We start from the raw sequence: 20,639 nt of genomic DNA, 5'->3' as shown, positions 1-20,639 counted from the left end.
ATCGGCTGTGTACCGGCGGCCACTTTCTTACCGGTACGCCGTACTGGCCCGTACCAGCTTACTTTCACCTCTGGATGGAGGAGAAGGGGAATAAGGCTGATGAAGTGTATTTGACTCCAGGATCTGAAATATTTTATGCCTACTCAGAATAGACTAAGCTATTCTTCATCTTTCCTATAATCATAATTTTCCTTGATACCGGACTTACTTAAAACTGAGTCCAGTTTTAGTCTAGTGGCTAATACTGTGCCACTAGAATTGCAATATGAAAAGATATTTGTTGGTGTCCATTGATAAGATCCCGAGAGTATACACAGCTATAAGATACAGCAAATTTAAGGCCATGTTTTTTCTCATCACTGAGTATTTATTATATATAACAAATACATGAAAAAGAAAAAACTATATTGTGTGATATAAATAGTTTATTTACATTACAGAAAAACATCAAGACAATGTATACTATTTCAAATATATCCATACATAATCAAATATAGCTGTAAGTACATGTTTTCATTGGTGTAGATTACCACAAATGCAAGGCAACATGTGTAGATCTTGTTTTAATCTTTTGTCTATAATACTGTATTTTGTAGTCCAAGCTCTCTGCAGTTAGATTTGCCATTGTGGAAACATGCACTCTTTAAATTAACCTGGTCGATGCTCTTGTTGTGTTGTCTGAACTGTAGTGCCCTGTGTTTTGCTTCTGTCTGTGGATTCTGTTGCTCCTGGGACATTTTCTGGAAGAAATGGGGGGGAAAATACACAAATCATAGCGAGGCATTTGCTTAACAAAAGGGCTTGGGTGATAATGTGAGGATGGGAAGCCAAAGAGGAAACAGATCTTCCTCCCAGTCATTAGATTTCCTCCCAAACAATGTGGGAAAGAGAACAATTGGGCCATGCTCTCTGCATTCCTGTGAAAAACTTCAGCCTCGATACAAAAAACTAAACTAAGAGAAAACTAAGGTTGCACAGTTAAGTACTCATAAGTAAGGCTAAGTTTTTGTCATGGATATTTTTAGTAAAAGTCCTGGACCGGTTGCAGGCAATAAACAAAAATTCATGGAAGCCCGTGACCTGTCCCTGACTTTCACTAAAAATATCCCTGACAAAATGAGGAGGTGGGTTCAGCACCCACTGCTGCTGGGGCTCCTGGGTCCCCCACCGCTGTGATCAGTGGGAGCTCTGGGGTCCCATGCCGCTGTGGGGAATGGGATCTGCGGAGTCCCGTCACCCCTGGGGTGGCTGGGCAGCTTCGAGGAGTCCCCCGCTGACTGCTGCGGCTGGGCAGCTCTGGGGAGTCCCCGTCGCCCCCAGTTGGACAGCTGCAGGGTGCCCCCACCCGGGGGCAGAAAAGTCCTGGAGGTCAGCTGACGTCACGGATTCCGTGACTTCTGTGACATAATCGTAGGCTTACTCATAAGACAAGCGATGTCAAAGTTAAGGTTGCAAGTACAACTTTAACTCTGCCCCCTCGTAATAAGCATGTACTACACAATACATTTCCTAATTGAACTGTCACATATTATTTCTTAACTAATATAACTATTTTCAGGAAACAGTAGGAGGAGCTAGACTAGGAAAGATCCCATACTCATTTACTAGACACCGTAAATCCCTGAAACATTTAGAAAGTGGACCTGGACAGATCCGAGGAGTAAATATTTGCTGGCCTGATTTTGTTTTTTTAGAGGTGCTAAGCATCCACAGCTGCTACTGGTTTCCATGGAAATTATGGGCGCTCACACTGGTATACACTGGGGCTGAAGTCAACGCATCTTAGATCGACTTAGAATTGCTTACTTCGAATCCTCGCGGAGCGGGATTGATGGACGTGGCTCCCCCGTCGACTTTGTTTCCACCTCTCGCCGAGCTGGAGTTCAGCAGTCGACGGGAGAGCGATCGGGGATCGATTTATCGCTTCTACACTACATGTGATAAATTGATCCCCGATAGATTGATCGCTACCCGCCAATCCGATGGGTAGTGTAGACGTACCCTTAGAGAGCAACTAGCTTAGCTATGGATGCCTGCCCAACACAGCATTCCTTAGTTGCATATAACTGTAGAGCTTAGGCAAGAAAGACACTCCATTGTACATGCTCAGAATTGTATTTCTTTTGGATAATGGCAAAAACCAAACTGTGTTACCCCATTACAAGGCTGTACGCTCAGTGAGGGCTATTTTCATGCCACATTTCAACTTTTAACAACACGCTGTTTTTGCTGGAAGGGCTCTTCTAAAGAATTTGTCACTAAACAGAAGATTATAAAATATTCCCAGTATCAGTCGAGATCAAGCATAGGAAATTTCAGTCCCAAGAGTGAAGATTTCCAATAGTTATAAGCAGCAGAGTGGGGAGTTAAAATGGAAACATCAAGCAAGTTTAACTATAGCAGGGGGGTGACCAGCACCTTGTTAAAATATCCTCTTAAAAATATATTCCCTTTTTATTTTGGGCATTTGTAGAAAAATAGTGAGCTGCAAAAAGACAACTGGAAATAGAAACACTCCTTAAACAGGGTGAGTGGGTGCAGAGATTTCAGAATTTCTTTAGACAAGAAAAGAAAAGGAATTAGGGCCCTGTTTTTAAACCTAAGCGCTGAACAGGTCTTTAGGTGGCTAAATATAGATTTATGTGCCTTCAGGACCCCACATTTGAAAATTGGGTCCTTATCCTAACAAGTAACTAGGCAGAGTTGGAATATTTCCAGGGGCAATCCAGAGATGCAGATGTGGTCTGTGCAGCCACCAAATGTCTGGCACAGCACCTGAGACTGAAGCAAGGAAATGGAGGAATCGGAGGTTCTGAGAAGTAATAGCCTACAGGTGCATTTGGGATGGGAGAAAAGGGATTGATTTGGTGAGGGTTGGCAGCCAGATGATCAGATGAGTGGCAGTGGTGGGGTGCTAGCACTGGAAAAAAGACCTTCGCTCAGTGTATCCAAACCCATCTCTCAGCAAAAGAGTGGATTCGGACTATGAGACGGAAGCGATGGCCCAGCTGGAAGCAGTGGGATCCAGAAGGGTCGCTCCACAATGAACTCACATAATGACTGTGTGATCATGGGGTCCAAAGTCAAGTGGAACTTTAGGCTTAATTTTATGAAACAAATTCCTTGAATGAAAACATATACACATTGTGAGTCCATAATGCAAAGCGAAACCTCTACTCCAGATGACTACCAGCTAATGGGAACAAAGTTATTTTAAGAAAGGTGACCAGTACCAAGGAACTTGAGGTACCACTACTCCAATTGCTAAAGTTAGTAAAACATGGTACAATATGGGATCTAAGTGTATGCTACCTGTGGCTGGCTCAGATGAAGTGTCCTTAGCTGTGTTCAGAACAGAGTCTGGTTCTATAGACTCAGTGATGAGCTGAAGTTGAGCCACTGGGTCCTTGACTCCTTCAGTCACCTGAAGTAAACCGAGCTTTGTGATGCGCTCAGTGTGAGATCCATGTTTATTTATGAACATACGCGTTAAAATAATGTAAACTAGGAACTAGGACACAGGCCTCCTGCCTTCTAGCCAGCTGAGGCTCACAGGACGGCTTGAGTCAGTGATCGTGTAATCCTAGCAGGCAAAGCACACAATCCATTCATTTTTAATCAAGTTATTTGCACAAATAAACTGCCATAATTACAAAGCAGTAAAGAAAAGTGCTGAGAGACAGGACAATGCTGCGCATAATATAATTATATTTCCAAGTCCTCCTTCATCTACACTGTTCTGTCTTTGTCTTGTCTTGTCTGTCAAGCTGGAAGGTCTTTGGTGTGGAGACAGTGTCTCACTATGGGCTCAGTCCTGAACAACTCTGAGCATTACTGTGATTCCTAACGTCAGTGGGAGCTGGAGGCTTTGGGCGCCTCTCAGAAATGCTCAGCTTTGGAAAGTCCCACAAGAATTTGCAGTGCTACATGCATGATTTTAATAATAGTAACAAATAAATGATTAGTAATAATAATATTGGCTAATAGCACACAATTACAAGTTTTAGATGCGGAGATCCAAATTCCGTGCTTGTGCAAACTGATGAAACTTAATCAGTCGCTAGCCGAGAATTTGGCCATAAGACAGTCTACGGGTTCACGTTTGACTTCTTCTCTCATATAAGGATTTTTAGTCATATTTTTATTGTGTTTCCTACTTTGAAGAGTTCATGCATTGGAATGTCCTGGAGTTCAAGCCAATACACTCACGTTCACTAAACCATACTTGTGCAAATCATACAGTCGCATGTGCACTTGCAACCAGAACACTTGGAAGTTGCAAACTGCATGTACCTTTCTTAGGGCACTTAGGTCTCTGTATCTGAAATGTAGCCCAAATTGTTAAGTGAGGTTTGGAGGCTGTTTTGCAATAATCACACACATTATAGAAAAAGGTCAAAAATTACAAATTAACCAGATTAGAACATGCGGGGAGGTGCTAACACATTTTAAAAATATCAGTGGGATGTGTTATCTAGATTGCAGTACCATAGATCCTAATCTAAATCTGTTAAGTAGGAAGGATTCATATCTTTTCCTCGGCTCACCCGCTCTACCTTGCTAGGTTGCCTGAAGGTGAAAAAACTAGAGTCACTAAAAGAAAATGACATGGTGCATTTTCCCATTAATCAGTTATTTTTCCATCTCCTTTTGTATGTACACTGTTTTTGGTATGAATTATCTCCATGTTCCCTGTAACCCACTTTAATATAATCCATTGCCTCTTCTGGCATCTATCGTTAAGAGTAGTAGACTTGATGGACTCAGCTTGGCCAGAAAGCAGCTCAAAGCTTCATCAGATGATTTTGCTTTACGCATTTAGGCCGGGGAGGATTTATTAACCATTTTTTTGTCTTTTCCAGGAGCAAATGCTGCACTTGTCCTCTAACTAGACAGTGCAACACTGATACTGAGATATATTAGAGTTTTTAGTTTCTATAGAGGTATGATACCTGTGTTTTATTTTCCTCTCTTTTGTTTAGAAATAAATTCCTTTTCAATCTGATTTATTGGTGGAGCTGTACGAGGGCTGAATGAGTTTCACCTTGTGATTTCTGACAAAAGCCTGGAGAAACTCAGTGGCCAGGGCTCACTCTGAACTCTTCCAGAAACAATGAAACTGGGTCAGTGAGGACATACAGTAGCACTTGTGGGCACAAGAAGAATAATTACACTTTGGCATTAATTCTGAACTACCTTGAGACCACAGTTTCCATGCTAATAAGCGCTTCTTCTTTATTTACAAAAATGCAATGTTACGCCTGGATATTTATCTAGGTCCCCATCTAGAAAAACACCAAAGCACATGCATAACTTTAAGCACGTGTGCTGTCCCCTTCATTAAAATAATTTCAGTTGGCTTAAAGTTATGCATGTGCTTAAGTGCTCTCCTGGATTGGAGCTACAGTGATGGGCTCTTTAGAAATACATACACAGGTAGAACTAGATTTATTTAGTTACTGTTGATCCAGTTGCCTCATTTATATTCCCTTTATTTATATGAACAATATTTTATGCAAGCATCTGAATATAAAATATGAAACTTCATTTGCTATATGTGCTGGTGTGGCCTAAGTCTGATTAAATTGGTACTGAAAATACAGTCATGATAAATAAATCAGCACTGGGACCAAACAATTCTTTCTCCTACTTCAGTGAATTAAGTGGGATTTGTTATCCGAGTGCAAATGTACTAGTCTGTGTAATTGGAGAATCAAGTGGGGATAAACAAAGTCTCTTTTCTTCTATTGCAAAAACATAGTGATACTGACCTTGTAATGCAGAGGACTACAACACAGATGATAGCAATCTGGATGGTTCCAATCACAGCTGCTATTAAGACATACTGAAATCGTACTGGCCCTGGAACCACATATAAAACGCTGTAGTCCTTTTTTTCACAGTGTTGTCCAGTGTAGCCTGCATCACACCTGCAATGAAAGATGTTTATCCTGTTACTTAGACATCCTGCATCCCCTTTAGCAGAGGGACAGACTATGCCCCTGATTAGAACTTGAGAGGGAGGCTCTGTGTACGAAAGGACTGCTTGGCAGACACTGTGTGGGCTTTTTTTTTTTTTTTAAAAAAAGGGCTGTAGATTATATTTCCAGGTTACGCAAGGACTGCTTTTATCTCAAAACACTAAGTGGCTAGGATAATGAGATACATAGATACTTGGATGTCTTAAATGTGGTGACTATGTGGATTAGGGGAGCACCTAGAGCCCCCACCCTAGATCGGGACCCTATTGTGCTAAGCACACACACAGAGTAAGGGACAGTCCCTGCCCCAAAGAGCTTCCAGTCTACAAGATAGAGAAAGAGTAGGAGAAATAAATGATAGTCCTGAAAAGCTGAGGGCTGTGCAGGAATATTTGCTTTTTCTTTGGATTCACAGGTAAGCCATGCATTGGTTTAATTAACATTTTTCATCAACCTACACCAACATGTTTGTCTGGGGAAAGATTTGGTTTTGATGACACTGGGCTGCCTCTAGGATAGTTTCTTTTACTCTTTGGCTATTGCTTTCCCCATACTTCCTGTACAAGGCAAAATCCTACACACCCCACAGAGCCCGAATGTTTGGACCATGCACCAGGCCTGTTCGTCAGGAGCCGGGGGAGGGGAAAACAGGCACCCGCTGCACCACCAAGTTCGGTTGCTTTACAGCTGCTATTATCACCCTAGCCCCAAGGCCACAGCAGTCTCCTTGGCTCCTAGACCCCTTCTCCACAGAGGGAAGAACCAATAGATTCATAGGGTTTATGGACACAAGGGACCATTAGGGTATCTAGTCTGACCTCCTGTATATCACAGGCCATTACACTTCACCCTGTTACCCCCAGACCGAGTCCAATAACTTGTGTTTGGCTAACGCGTATCTTCCAGAAAGGCCTCCAGTCTGGATCTGAAGACATCGGGAGACGGAGAATCTGCCACTTCCTTTGGTAGCTCATTCCAATGCTAATCACCCGCACTACTAACAATGCAGAATCCTGTGGCACCTTATAGACTAACAGATGTTTTGCAGCATGAGCTTTCGTGGGTGAATACCCACTTCTTCGGATGCAAGCAGTGGACCCCTCCTACCCCCGCCCGATGCAACAAGAGAGGTGGGAGGAGCAATTCTGGTGGCTCTTGTCCTAGGACATCCCTATGCAGGCGAGATCCTTGGGGGCCAGGCCTGCTGGGTCTAGGTCATCTTTGTGCCATAGCAATGCAAAATGCAAGAAGTGGGTATTCACCCACGAAAGCTCATGCTGCAAAACATCTGTTAGTCTATAAGGTGCCACAGGATTCTTTGCTGCTTCTACAGAACCAGACTAACACGGCTACCCCTCTGATACTTGACTACTAACAATGTGTTCCTTATGTCCAAGCTGCATTTGTCTGGTTTCAGATCTAAGTATTGGCCTTTGCACTACCCAATCTTGGCACTGCTCTGCACCAAGGTGGTCCCCAGGCACAGGTCAGAGCTTCCTGAATGCAGCCATCACCTGCACCACCTGCTGATGCTGCCAAGGAGCTGTGGGGCAGCTGGGGATCACTGAGGTTCAGGGGAGCCTCAACCATGCTCTTTCTTACAGCAACCCCCCCACCCCCGCCCGATGCAACAAGAGAGGTGGGAGGAGCAATTCTGGTGGCTCTTGTCCTAGGACATCCCTATGCAGGTGAGATCCTTGGGGGCCAGGCCTGCTGGGTCTAGGTCATCTTTGTGCCATAGCAATGCAAAATGGTCACAGCATGGCCAGGATTCAGGCTAGAATGTTTTATTTGCTAATGTGCAACAAAGTCTTAGGGATAAACTTGTCACAGGGGGCAATAGAGCCAAACCCTGACAGATGTGGTGTGCCTCCTGACTGGGCCCAAGTGCCCTCAACTCCCATTGACCTCAGTGGGAGGAGATGGTGCTGAGATCCTTCCTGGAGATCCCCAAATCCCCTCTGATGCTAGAACTCCCTGTGCTTTGGGACGAGAACGCCAAAAATAACCCACGTTTGATATGTTTCCCTTGCTGGGGTACAGGCCATCTGGCGCTGGACTCCGATGCAGATTACCCACTGAAGGCCCTGCAAATGAACACATAATTTACCTATTTGTCCAACTGCCACTAAAATCCCTGTTTATTCTGCCCACTGCCACACAAAGTCTGTTTCTCTCCTCGCTGTTCCCCTGTCCTGCTACCTTCTTCCCTGTCTGATTTCCCACAAAAGAGAGGTTAGTTGTTCCCCTGGGCTGGCTCCAGTGCTGCTGGCAGTGGAACGGGGAGGCATCACAAGGGAAACCTTTCAGGTGAATGGCACTAGCAACTCTAAGAGACTTGGAGAGTTTGCCTGGACCCTGTCTTAGAGATGGTGGTGGCGCTCACTGAGCTTTGTGCTCCAGGCTAGAGTAAGGGGAGGCATGCAACAGTCACTACATGCCTCTAAGCCTTGGAACCAGGAGAGGATAATGTGTGGCTGGGTGGAAGCATGGACAACCAAGGGCAAAATGGACCACAGGATCTAGGGGAGATTTGCAGGAGCAGATACCCTCCATGCAGAGCTTCCAAGGATCTCCAATCTCCATCTTGTATGCCTCAAAACAACAGCTGCAGCAAATGTGCACTTCATCTCCATACTTTCGCCAAGTGAATATGGTGGGAACAAGAACTGCTGAAGTGAAATCCTAACCACCTCAATTAAACTTTCACTGCTAAAGGGAAGCCTGGGAGATGCTTCAACCACCACTCCTCCTCCCTGCCCAAACCTCTTTCTAAGTCACCTTGCTCACAAAGCTGTAAGAAGTTGTCTTTCATGCAGTTCTTCACTTTTTAAAGTTTGCTCATTGTGAAAATATCAGGGAATACTAGATTTCAGTGCTACAAGTCAAGGAAAAGCACCCATTGGCTACGCTTGCACTTTGTGGTGCATTTTAAAAAAATATTTAAATATGTCTTAAGGCTATTTCATGTTTTTATAATCGATTGACATTGTGGCATAATTCAGGGCAATTCTGCTGCATAATTTAGGTCTAAGGTGCTTTACCATACAAGGGTTTTTGGCTAATAATTATTTTCCACACTGCATCTTGATTACACATTAGCAACGCTACATCTTCAGCTTATCACATCTGCTCTGGAGGAAAAGTGTTACCTGCAAGATGGTTCCAACATATTAGTAGAGTGCTCGCACTTCCCATGCATGCAGAAGCCATTGTAGTGTTCTGGACAAGGAATGTAAATCCCTCTTGCACTTTCTTCCAGTTTATTTGCATTCTCTGTGAACACAGGTGAAAAGAACATCAACATGGAAGCATGTGGTAAGGGGAGGTGAGAAGAAACATGGCATTAAGGGCTCAAGATACAATATGGGAAAAATTCAAAAGAGCAAGATGTGAAAAATTCCTATTTAGTTGTAAAAGAAAGAGAAATACTGAAATGATTTTGCAACCCAGAAATCTATGCTTGAACAGGAATAATACATCTCTACCCTGATATAACGCCACCCGATATAACACGTATTCGGATATAATGCGGTAAAGCAGCGCTCGGGGGGCAGGGGGCGAAGCTGCGCACTCTGGCAGATCAAATCAAGTTCAATATAACGCGGTTTCACCTCTTAACGCGGTAAGATTTTTTTGGCTCCCGAGGACAGAGTTATATCGAGGTACAGGTGTATTAGACAGGAATCACCTAGCATAGATGCAGAGCTTTGTAAGCTATTTTGTGATTCTTTTGCTTATAGAATTCCCTTTAGGTTTGTGCACTGTGTTGCCAGAAAACCTAATTTTGCTATTTTAAAAAAAAATGATCACAAAATATTCCATTAAAAATGTCCAATAATATCTGTTATCCTTTAAATTCTCTCTCCTCAGAATCATGCGGGGCTAGGAAGAATCTGGACATTGATATACTTGAAAGGCTGCTATAAAAGAGATGGTAAAAAATTGTTCTCTCTTGCCTCAGAAGGCAGGACAAGAGGGAATGAGTTTAAACAACAGCATAGCAGATTTGGATTAAATCTCAGGAAACCCTTCTTGTGAGAATAGTAGGACAATGGAACAGACAGCCTAAGGAGGTTGTGAAAGCACCTTCCCTGGAGGTTTTCGAAAGGAGGCTGGATGGACAGCCATCTGTCTTGGATGGTTTAGACACAACAAACCCTGCATCTTGGCAGGGAGTTGGACTAGATGACCCTTGCAGTCCCTTCTAACCCTGTGAGTCTATGCTCAGTGGAATACACTGAGTGAGATGAAAGATGGGTTTGTGGGTAAAGCACAGGACTAGGACTTAAAAATCCTGGTTTTTATTCTCAGTTCTCTCATAGACTCTGTGTGACACTAGGCATGTTGCTTAACAACTCTGTGCTTCAGATTCCACAGATGTAAAATGGGATCCCTTCTTCTGTAGTGGATCTTGGGAGGATAAATTCTTTAATTCTCATAAAGTGCTGTGAGATCCTTGGATGAGACATACAACATTATTATATTGTCTCTTGCAATGTGCACAGGTATATTTCTACAAGCATTAGATGGGCACTGAACATATGAATCAAAGAAAATATTTACCCCAATGTTGCCAGTAAATTGAAAGCTCCAAATATGAATTTAGGTTGAAATGAGTCTATGGTTAACATTTACACAATGTGTTTAAATGCCTAAGCACCATCTGCAATATACTCACTCTCATTTGGTAGAACATCAACTGTTAACTACACTTGATAAATATATTCAAAGTTGTCCTATCTGGCTTAGGGATTTCGGCGCATACTTCATAGACTTATATCTGTATTTTTTTTTAATATGTCGAACGTCAGATTATCTGGCCCTGGCCTGGGTGTGGGGAGAGAGAGAGAGAACATTCTCCCTCAATGCCCCTATGCAAGGCCAGACACAAAGGCAGGATCTACACATGAGGGACCCCAAGGTCCTACCAAGTGCTATGTCTATACTACAACCACCTCCCACCTGTCACCGAGTCTCAGAGCTGGGCTCAACTGACCTGGGTTTGTGCTACAGTGTAACCATCCGCCCTTGCCAGGTTTCCCCAGCCTTCGCCCAAACCCCTACACTGCTATTTTTAACCTGTGGCGTGAATCCCATGAGTCAAAATCAGTTGACCCAGGCCCGGAGACTTGTTGGCCTGGATCTTCTATTGCAGTGTAAATGTACCCCAAAAGGCCAGGAGGGAAAGGGAGGAATCAGACGAAAGGGGCATGGAAAAGACACAGCCCAATCCCCAGTTGCCCAGGTTTACACAGCAGGCCAGGTGCACTGGGATCAGTGGACTAAATAATGCAAAATGGTGGACTCTCTTCTAGAGAGCTGGCTGGGAATTTTTCGATGAAATGCTTTTTAGTCAGAAAATGCTGAGTTGTCAAAAGTGAAAATGTTTGCAGGAAAGGATCGTTTTCAATAAATTTCCTGTTTTGAAAAAAAAAATGTTTTAATTGTTTAAACATCCAATTTAGTACTTGTCAAAATGGGACATTCTGATATTTTTGAAACCAAAAAGTTCAATTTTTTTTTCAGTTTGAAATAAATTTTTATTTCCAAATTTAAGTTAACTTTTAATAAAGAAAAAAAGAAAGAAAAAGAAATGAAGGGGTCAAAATTGAAACGAAATACCCTGAAATCATCAAAACAACATGTTTTGAATGACCCAATCCAAATTTTTTCTCAGGCTTTTGGTTCACAAAAATCTTCAAGATTTTGACTTCTTGTCCTGATTCGGGATGGGAAAAAACTGTCAAAATCTCAAAAAAATTCACAGGATGGGAAATCCATTTCCTGCCTAGCTCTAAGTGTTTGTACTTTGGACAGAGACTGTGCTCTTAATTGCACATTCTGGCCCTAATGAAACACTTAAGGCTAATTTTTTTTTAATTTTACATGGTTGTGCATTCTCATCTATGATAATAATATCAGAGTATGCCAGAAATATTTTAAAATATATTTTATCAACAGTAATAATGCTATCCAGAAAAACCAAGTGAATAATGGAGGGATCTCTCTTATGATAGATATCTGACATTGACAGAAATAAATTTAAGCAATAACAAAAGATTTGCATTTTCCTTGGATTTAATAAAACAATGATAATTTATGTTCAGCTCTGTAGCTCAGCCACGCTAGCATGAGGTATGCTTAAGTATTATCTTGCCTTTGGGAAAAACAGGTATAGCAGATCCAAGATTCAATTTTTCATAATGCATTTTTCCCCATCACTACCGTCCAAAGAGAATTCTGCTATCTTCACAACTTGCACTAATAAAGTTGAGTATTCTTCCTTATCTTAAAAGAGATAAAAGCAAACCGCAATCCCGGAAAACCTTGAGGAGCGGCCAAACTATAGATATTGCTAGAACAGGCAAAGCCCTCTTTCATATTTAGGATTTTGTAAGGACGTGTCAGAATATAGGGCAGGAAAGGGGGTGAAAAATAGGAAGGGGGTGAAAAATAGTGCACCAGGCTGAGGATGCAGAAGTAGCCCTTCTTTGTCCTGCTTGATCAAGGAATTTGCAGCAGCGGAAGAAGGGCTAGCGACTCGAAGCCTGCGGGTCTGGTACAAACTTGCACGAGTTGTGGTATCAGTGCAAAGTACCTGCAGTGTCAACATCTTTCAAAGGCTCTTCTCTGCCCAGCAGTACTGTTTACTTGTTGCTGTGCTACCATACTCCTGACCAGGGTGATAAGAACTATGGAGGGGTATCTAACACTGAAATAAGCAGCATTAGCCTACCTGGCTGTGTAGGTTATGGGCAGTTCCTGTGTGAGGATACAATGGGGAGTGGCTGCTACATTATTGTCCCATTTTTTGTTAGCCACTGTTCACCACAACATACATACATATTTTAATACAAGTAATCTATCTAGGCCCTTAACTGAGCCCTTCATCGTGATGTAGCTGTCTTACCTTTGGAAAGGCTGCTGGTAATGAAACACTGTGGGATACTAGGTATCACGATGCATAGTTCCTTTGCATGGACCAGACTGCTCCCTTTTGAGGGGAAACATAGCCACAGTGGGCCTCATGGGAGAAACACTCCCCAAGGTTCCCTCCTGAGCCTGGCTACAGTAAGAAATACACCTGTCAGTAGAAAGACATGTCAGCTGTTGCGGTGTTGGACATGGTTGGGTACTGTCTAAACTTGAGGGTGAAGCATTTTCAGTTCTGGCCAGCTGTGTCCATTGGTAATATCCATTGTTTATATTTGGAGATTCAGTCATTGCTAACAAGGCTATGGAATGAGGTTCGTGTCCCTGCAAAATAAGCAGAGAGCAGCATTTTTTTCTTCCAAGCCTGGTGGATATTGGGGAATTTGCAGATGGCCTAGAATTGTCTGTGGGTGGCCCTGTGCCCTGGGCTAGCTTACTAACACAAGAATCCCTGCTTCTCTCCAATTTGTGGGCAACATTACCATGCCAGGACTTCCCCCACCAGTAGGATACCCTTTGGAGCAGGAGTGGGGGACGACTTCGCAGTGTGGAGAGGAATTTAGCCCGCATTACCTTTGGGGAAAATGTAACTGTGTTGGCCAGGGTGAAAGTGGATAAAGGCATATCCCTGAACTTGTGGAGGGTTCTCTATGGTTTCAGGGCACAGGGGATGGCAATCACCTTTCATATAGGAGAAGGAATGATTTTTCCCTCCTCGTGTGGTCATGTCTTGTGTGAAAAACAGTACATTGTGCATCTAGCCCCTAGCACACCGCAAAATATAACCTAGGCCCAATAATTTGTAAATCCATAAGTGTAATACTGTGATGGAGAATGTTTGACTGGATCAGAAATGGACTAGCCCAGGATTTACGAATGCTCCATATAATGCTTTATCTTTTAATCCAGACAGGAGGAAAACATGAAATTTAGAAATGAATCATTTACAGTCCCTCTTGTTGATTAGAGTCTTCTCTAAAGCAGTTAGATATTGAGCTCTTAAGATTTCCTTTCCTTATCTTACCAAGCATAAAGCTACAGAATGGTAGAAAACCTCATTTCTAGTTTGATCTGCAGTTTAAGTTATTCAAAAGACAGAAGAACATCCCAAACAGGATGAAAGCAGAGTTCATACAATTTAACAAATTCTCTAACAATTGTGCGATATGGGAGCATTTTGTTTCCCAACCAGAATATTTCTCCTGCATGGAAACCTTAGACCTTCCCCATGTATTGCCAATTTTTTTTTCACTGCACAGATAATAAGATTCATTTTTACAGACTCGAGGAGACCCGAATCCAAAATAAAGTATTCACTAAAAGCTGATTCATTTTGAATTGATGAGCTACAAAAATCACTGCAATTAAAAAAAACCCAACCGTCAAAACATTGCAATGTGCTTTTATTTTTTTTAAATCATTTCTAGGCTCAAATACTCATTACCATAACATAATTCTATCAGAGCACCTTCCAGAGATGCATTAAGCAATGAGACGAACATTTGTCATGTGTGGTTCATTCACTGTTCATCATTCAATAATAATTACTGAAATAAGACCCATAAAGCAAAGCCATTTTCTTTAACATTTAGACCACTGATGAAATAAAAAAGACTTTATGATACCCAGGGGGTTATAACTGAGCAAAACAGGTCTCCAGGCCTCATAGGAGAAGAAATAACGGGGTTTTCCCAGCATAATTTGTGATTATTCAAAAAGCAGATACTGCAGGCATATATTTAAACTAATCAGATTACAGCCCTAAACTGAGGAGCTCATCTTCAGCACCAATCTCACATCTACAGAGAGCAAAGCTTAAATTTAAAGTCATACTTCTTTTTTTCTGGCAGAGAGCAATACTAGACATGAGTTCAAAGTTTATTAAATTGCAGTAACATTAAGGTTGATAGCTCATCTTCAAATTTCAAGCATGCTATATATATCCTTATTAGACAACTAGGTGGTAAGGAAAGCTTTATTTTCATCCAAATAATGGAATCCATACTTTTTCTGAAATTTGCTAAGATCAAATTTAGATGGAAATAAAATAGAAAGCCCGAAGAGGAAAATTCAGCTTGTAGAATTAATAGTTTCTTTCTCTGAGCATATGTGATTCTTGACATATCTGGAAGTATACCTCAATTTTTTATTTTGAAAAGAAATATCACATTTCTCCCCACCCCGCCAGACCTAGTTTATTAGTAAAGCTGGCTGGAAAATTTTCTTCAAAACAGTTTTCCATCAGAAAATGTCATTTCAACAAAACCAATATTTTAATGAAATTGTATTGATTTTAATGAAGTTTCCCATGAAGCAAAATTTTTGGCTTAAAAACATTCATTTTAGAAAAAATCAAAATTCTATTTCACAATGAATTTTTCATTTCAATATTTATTTTATGTTGGGTTTTTTCACTTTCACAGTATTTGTATTATTTTGACAAATTTCATGACATGTCAGTGCTAACAGTGCATAACACGATGTGTCATACCATGTCAAGTGATGCCATATTATGCAGTACTACTCACAGATCATAAAATGACATTGTTTTACTTCTAAAATCACTAAGAATAGATGCTCCTTAGTAAAGACTGAAGCTTCACATCTTCTTTTCTTGTTGAAAAGGTCTCCTGTTTGTGTTGTAATGAAACAGACTGACAACTGACACTTTCAACATGAAAAGAAGATAAGCTCTCAGTGTACTAATATGAGAAGCAGCTGTTTTCAATATCCTTGTGTTAACCTGGAATTATTTTTCTAGGATACTGAAAACAGCTGCTTGTCTAATTCGTCATCAAGTGCTTAACTTATTTTCTTACTGAAACTGTCAAAGCGTCAATCTGTTTCATTACAACACAAATGGGAGACACTTTGATCTAGAAAATAAGGTAAAATGTTTCAATCTGTACTAAGTAGCAGCTACTCAATTTTAGGCGGGCATCCTGGTTTCTAATATAAACATAAAAATAAATAGAATATTTTGACTTGATGTGATAATATGTGATACTGTTACATGTCAGGTTGCTGATATCCTTGGTCCACTGACTGTCAACCAGGCCACTTGCCTCATTGTTACTTGTACTCTCCTGTCAGTATCGACCAGTTGTCTCGTGTTTTATATTCAGATTGTAAGATCCTTGAGACAAGAACCATCTTCTTGTTCTGTATTTGAACAGTGCCTAGCACAACAGGACCATTAAAATGGATATTAATCTATGATGTAATAACAGATGGCTGGCCTTAGAGACCTTGTTTCCACTGAAGGAATGTCTTAGAAAATGTTAAATAAACGACATCCATTTACAGATACCTGGTCTATGTTCCTTAATACGTATGTTTAAGGGCATGTTGATTTCATCTCAAAAAATTATTGCAACTGTATTTAGTATTCTTTTTACTTTGTTAATTTCAGTCTAACTATGCATCTGTATCTATGCACACATATTTTGAAGCTAATAAACATTGTTTGAATCTCATGTAAAACTCTTAATACAAGCTGAGATACAAATGAAGAAAGAATTTATCTAAGAACAGGAGCATACTCTACACAGGGCAGAGAAAATGCAATCTAAATCCTGATCCTGCAGTCTTCACAGTCCCCAGACTTCCTTTGAATTCAGTGGGCTAGATTTAAATCTCAGTCACACCAGGGAAAAATTGGAATAACTCCATTCATGTCAAATGAGCTACCCTGGATGGAACAGACAAAAATCTGGCAAAGTGGGAACTGTATATGTTTGAGAACAGTCTAATCCGACATTATATGAATAGTCCCATCTCAATCAATGAGACTTATTATGTGATTAAGAACATGCAAGATCAGTGCCTCAGGTTATAGAGTCTCATGTCATTCTCTCTGTTTCCTAGAGCGCAGCGCACAGTATTGGCACTCAATTAATAGATAATGACCATGTAAGAAAATGTTGGCTTAAGTAAAAAGATTAAGCTTTGTGTTCTACCACTACTGTAAAATGGAAATTCCCCAGCAAGGGCTTTCAAAATTATTATTAATTATTTGTATTATCATATTGTCTAAGAGCTGCAGTCCTAGACCAAGACTCTGTTGTGCTAGGCACTGTTCAAATACAGAACAAAAAGATGGTTCTTGTCTCAAAGAACTTACAATCTGCATATAAAACACAAGACAACTGCTCGATACTGACAGGAGAGTACAAGAAACAATGAGGCAAGTGGCCAGGTTGACAGAGGACTAAGGATATCAGCAGCCCAAGTATTTGGTAGGCAACATGGCAAAGGAGAGTTTTAGGCTGGCATCCTGGGTTGTAAGAGGCAGGAGATGGCCTTTCAATAATGATTAACCTATGACAGGTAGATGGAGACAGGCAGTTTAGGGCCAGGGAAGTGAAGACAAGCCACTTATGTTTGATGCCATAATGAAGAGGCAGCTAATGGAGGGATGCGAAGAGATGGGTTAGGAAAATGATCTTTGTAGTACTATTCTGAATAGACACGAGAAGGGCAAGATTGCATAGTTGTGTAGGCATAATATGGGATGGTAACAGAAGACACAATACCAAATATTCAATTAAAGCTATTTTGATTCCTATCTCACTGGAGACAATATGAAGAAGAATTCACGTATATAATAACACAACACTTCAAATGCCGTTGAGGTCAGTCAAATTTACATCAGAGCTCTCCTATTGGTACTGAAGTGGCAACTCCTCACAAATCACATTTTCTGAGGATTTAAATGTGGGAAAAGGGACTCTCTTGCTTTCCTAACTGGGTCGGTTCCACTTGCTTAAACTTCTCTACCCCTTTCGGAAATGTGTCCCTTTTCATATATATCTGGCAACTTTCCCAATGATATGCACCAAAGCCTACATGGAAGAATTCCAACCTCTCCTTCTCTCAATGAGAGATATGGTTAAGCAGTGTGTAATTCAGATTATACAAGTATCAAAGACAATGCGTGAGTACGGTCAAATTATTGTGTGTGTGCATATGTTGTGTGTACTAAGGGGTAAGAGGGAGGAGCAGAGCATCCACTTCTACTCAGACATTTATTCTGAAGGGAGAAAGAAAAGCCAATGTGGTGCTGAGCAGCGCACACGAGGCACAATGTCACAGAACAGCACAATGATATTTCTTCTCAGTGCATTTGTTGTGAGGTGGCACCAAGATTTCTGCCTGCAGCTCTGAGCACTTCACGATTAGGAATTTATCAAAGGAGTTTAGAAGGTGGCAACGGAGTTGACTAGAGAGCTAAAGTTAGATTGTACGGCCTACCTGGAGCATGCCATCCTGTGGAAAAACTCACGGGATGGTCATAGTTGCGTGGAAAGGTTACAAGGACTGGGGCAAAGAGGCAGAGCCAACATTGCTGATGCATCCACAGGGAAATCCTTTGATACTCCCCCATGATTCTTTCAGCGTCAGCATTCCTTCCTGTGGCCGCGCATTTGCAGGGGGAATGGTGCTGTAGCACTTCCCCAGCGCAGCTCCCTCCTTGGCATGCCCCCACAACCCAGAGAAATCCACTGCACTGCATGGGCAGAAGGAGTAGGGCAATGATGCCACTTAGGCTCAAATCCCCTGTCTCTGATAATTCATGAGGGCCATTAAATAATTTTGCTACATGTGTGATACTAATGGCAGAGCTACCCAGAATTCCCAGGCATGTGAGGTGCTCGGATGGCAAGGTGACAGAAGCAATATAAGAACCAAGAATTCACAACGAAGCACTGGCTTTGATGGACCAGACAGATATTTCCTTTGTTCAAGTCTGCACTCCACAGAGCAGGACTCCCTACATCTGATTAGTGCTTCCAACGAACAGACCATATTTCAATAGGAAACGATTTAGTCACTAACGGCCATTCATGTCCCACCTCTAGTAAACGAACTGTTTACTGGATGTTCCATTTCTCTTAAAATGTTGCAGATCCTGACCCTGTGACCATGGAGGGATCAGCAGAACCAGTGAAGTTCTACTCTGAAGGATGATGAAAGTGGGGCAGAATTTGAAGGGGGGATGTGTAGAGGGCACACACCCTGTGTGACATGGACATGGGTGGAAGCTCTCTGCATGGCAGTGTGAAGGAGACAGGCATGGACTGCAGCCAGAGGTGTCATTCTTGTATGGTCTTGTTGCTATGGCAGAGGTGCAGAAGGCACCTGAGGCCAACCTATTCTATGGAGCAGCTCTATCATTGTTCTGCTGCTCTGGAAAGAAGATTCCTTTTCCTCCACCTCCCCTGCATCCAGGGTGCTACTTGGGCTGGACAGTGGCCTGAAGAATTGGCTTTAAAGAGAGAGAGATTCCAAAGGTACAAATGGAGCTTTGGAACCCACTCCCATTGACAGTCAGTGGCAGTTGGGAACCGAAATGCTACATGTGCCTTTGAAAACCTCCCCTCAACAGCATGTTACAACATGGGGCCAAACTCACCCAAGAGTAACTCAATGGCTTCAGTGGAGTCACAGTAGGCATGCAGTTTAGCCTATCATGTCCTTCCATATGCAGCTCTCTGAAAACCATGTAATAAATACCATCCTGATATTATTAATTTTACCAAGCGGGAAAAAAATTGATCCATCTGAGTTAAATTGCATTCATTTCTTTTCTCAATCACAAAAGACACTTGCATGACTCAGTCACTTATTCATTTTAAAGGTTGTCATGCAAACGAGTTCCCCGGACTGAGGATAGCATCCATTTTCTGTTTTAAAAATAACTTAGTACTTTTTATGTTTGAGATGATGGTTTCTAATTCATTGGAAAAAATAGTAAGATCTTTGCCTCTTACAGCAGTATATCATAATTATTCAGTCTGCTGCCATAATTAATAATGGAAAATTATGAATAAAGACACACTGATAATCCCCAGATGTTCATACCAAGCAAAAATAATCAAAGCATGTCAGCATATTTGAAAAAAAAATTATATTCTAAAAACATTTCTGAGTTTTTAGAACCATCAAAATGTACCTACATTTATACACAGTACTGGTGAAACAACTGAATAGGTTGAGGATTGCTTGACAAAATTCCAGTTAACCCGTTAATCCATTTCCAATAAACAACAATGATGCTGGTTCAGTCAAAACAAGCGCATATTGTTACCCATCTTGCCTGTCCCATCCCCATTCATGTATCCATTGTATTCTGTTTATACTGAACTTGTAAGCATTTTGGAGGAAAGAATTGTTTTATTATGTGTTTATACAGAGCCTAGCCCAGTGGGGTCCCAATCTGGCACCTCTAGGTGCTATTGGAGCACAAATAACAATAACCAGCTGCCATACGCTTGCACTCTCAGTAGATGCAATCAGTAATATTAGCAGGTCTAAAAGGGAAAATAAATAAAAAAGCACTAACCAGACAAATGTGTCTTAAAACCATTTCTCCCACACTAGCACACATGGCTCTTTGTCCCTCTCTAGTGACGAGACCACGTCTTGAAGTTTAAGAGTCTGCTATTGGCATTGCACTAGCAATCTGGTCATTTAGCTAACACAGTAGGGGTTCATGCTTAGATCCAGAGGTCGGAAATTCGGTCCCCACAGATATCCTGAGAAAGAACAGTTATATAAAGCTCTGGCTTAATGACTCAGGGCTAGATCATGGGGTTAGGAGAAACCGTGGGTAAGGTTCAGTGTGTAGTTGTATTGCCATAGGAGTAGACTGGGGACTGAATTGTGATTGAGAGTCCCAGTTTGATTCCTGCTTCCCTATTGTTCAAGGGGGGGACTGTG

The 20,639-nt window shown here is 41.6% G+C and overlaps 1 protein-coding gene across 1 annotated transcript in view; it reads right to left on the bottom strand.

Moving 5' to 3' along the window:
* Positions 1-417: 417 nt before the first annotated feature.
* TMEFF2 (transmembrane protein with EGF like and two follistatin like domains 2) overlaps positions 418-20,639 on the bottom strand; it is a 164,881-nt gene continuing 144,659 nt past the window's right edge. Inside the window, exons 8-10 of the mRNA XM_039495968.1 lie at positions 9,134-9,257; positions 5,772-5,930; positions 418-740 (exon numbers count right to left, since the gene is read on the bottom strand). Of these exons, the coding sequence (XP_039351902.1) occupies positions 644-740; positions 5,772-5,930; positions 9,134-9,257 (380 nt within the window). The 3' untranslated portion in view covers positions 418-643. The remainder of the gene's footprint in view (positions 741-5,771; positions 5,931-9,133; positions 9,258-20,639) is intronic.

This window comes from Mauremys reevesii, linkage group 11 (assembly GCF_016161935.1).
Source record: "Mauremys reevesii isolate NIE-2019 linkage group 11, ASM1616193v1, whole genome shotgun sequence".
Classification (NCBI taxonomy): domain Eukaryota; kingdom Metazoa; phylum Chordata; order Testudines; family Geoemydidae; genus Mauremys; species Mauremys reevesii.
This window is presented reverse-complemented; position numbering and strand designations above follow the sequence as displayed.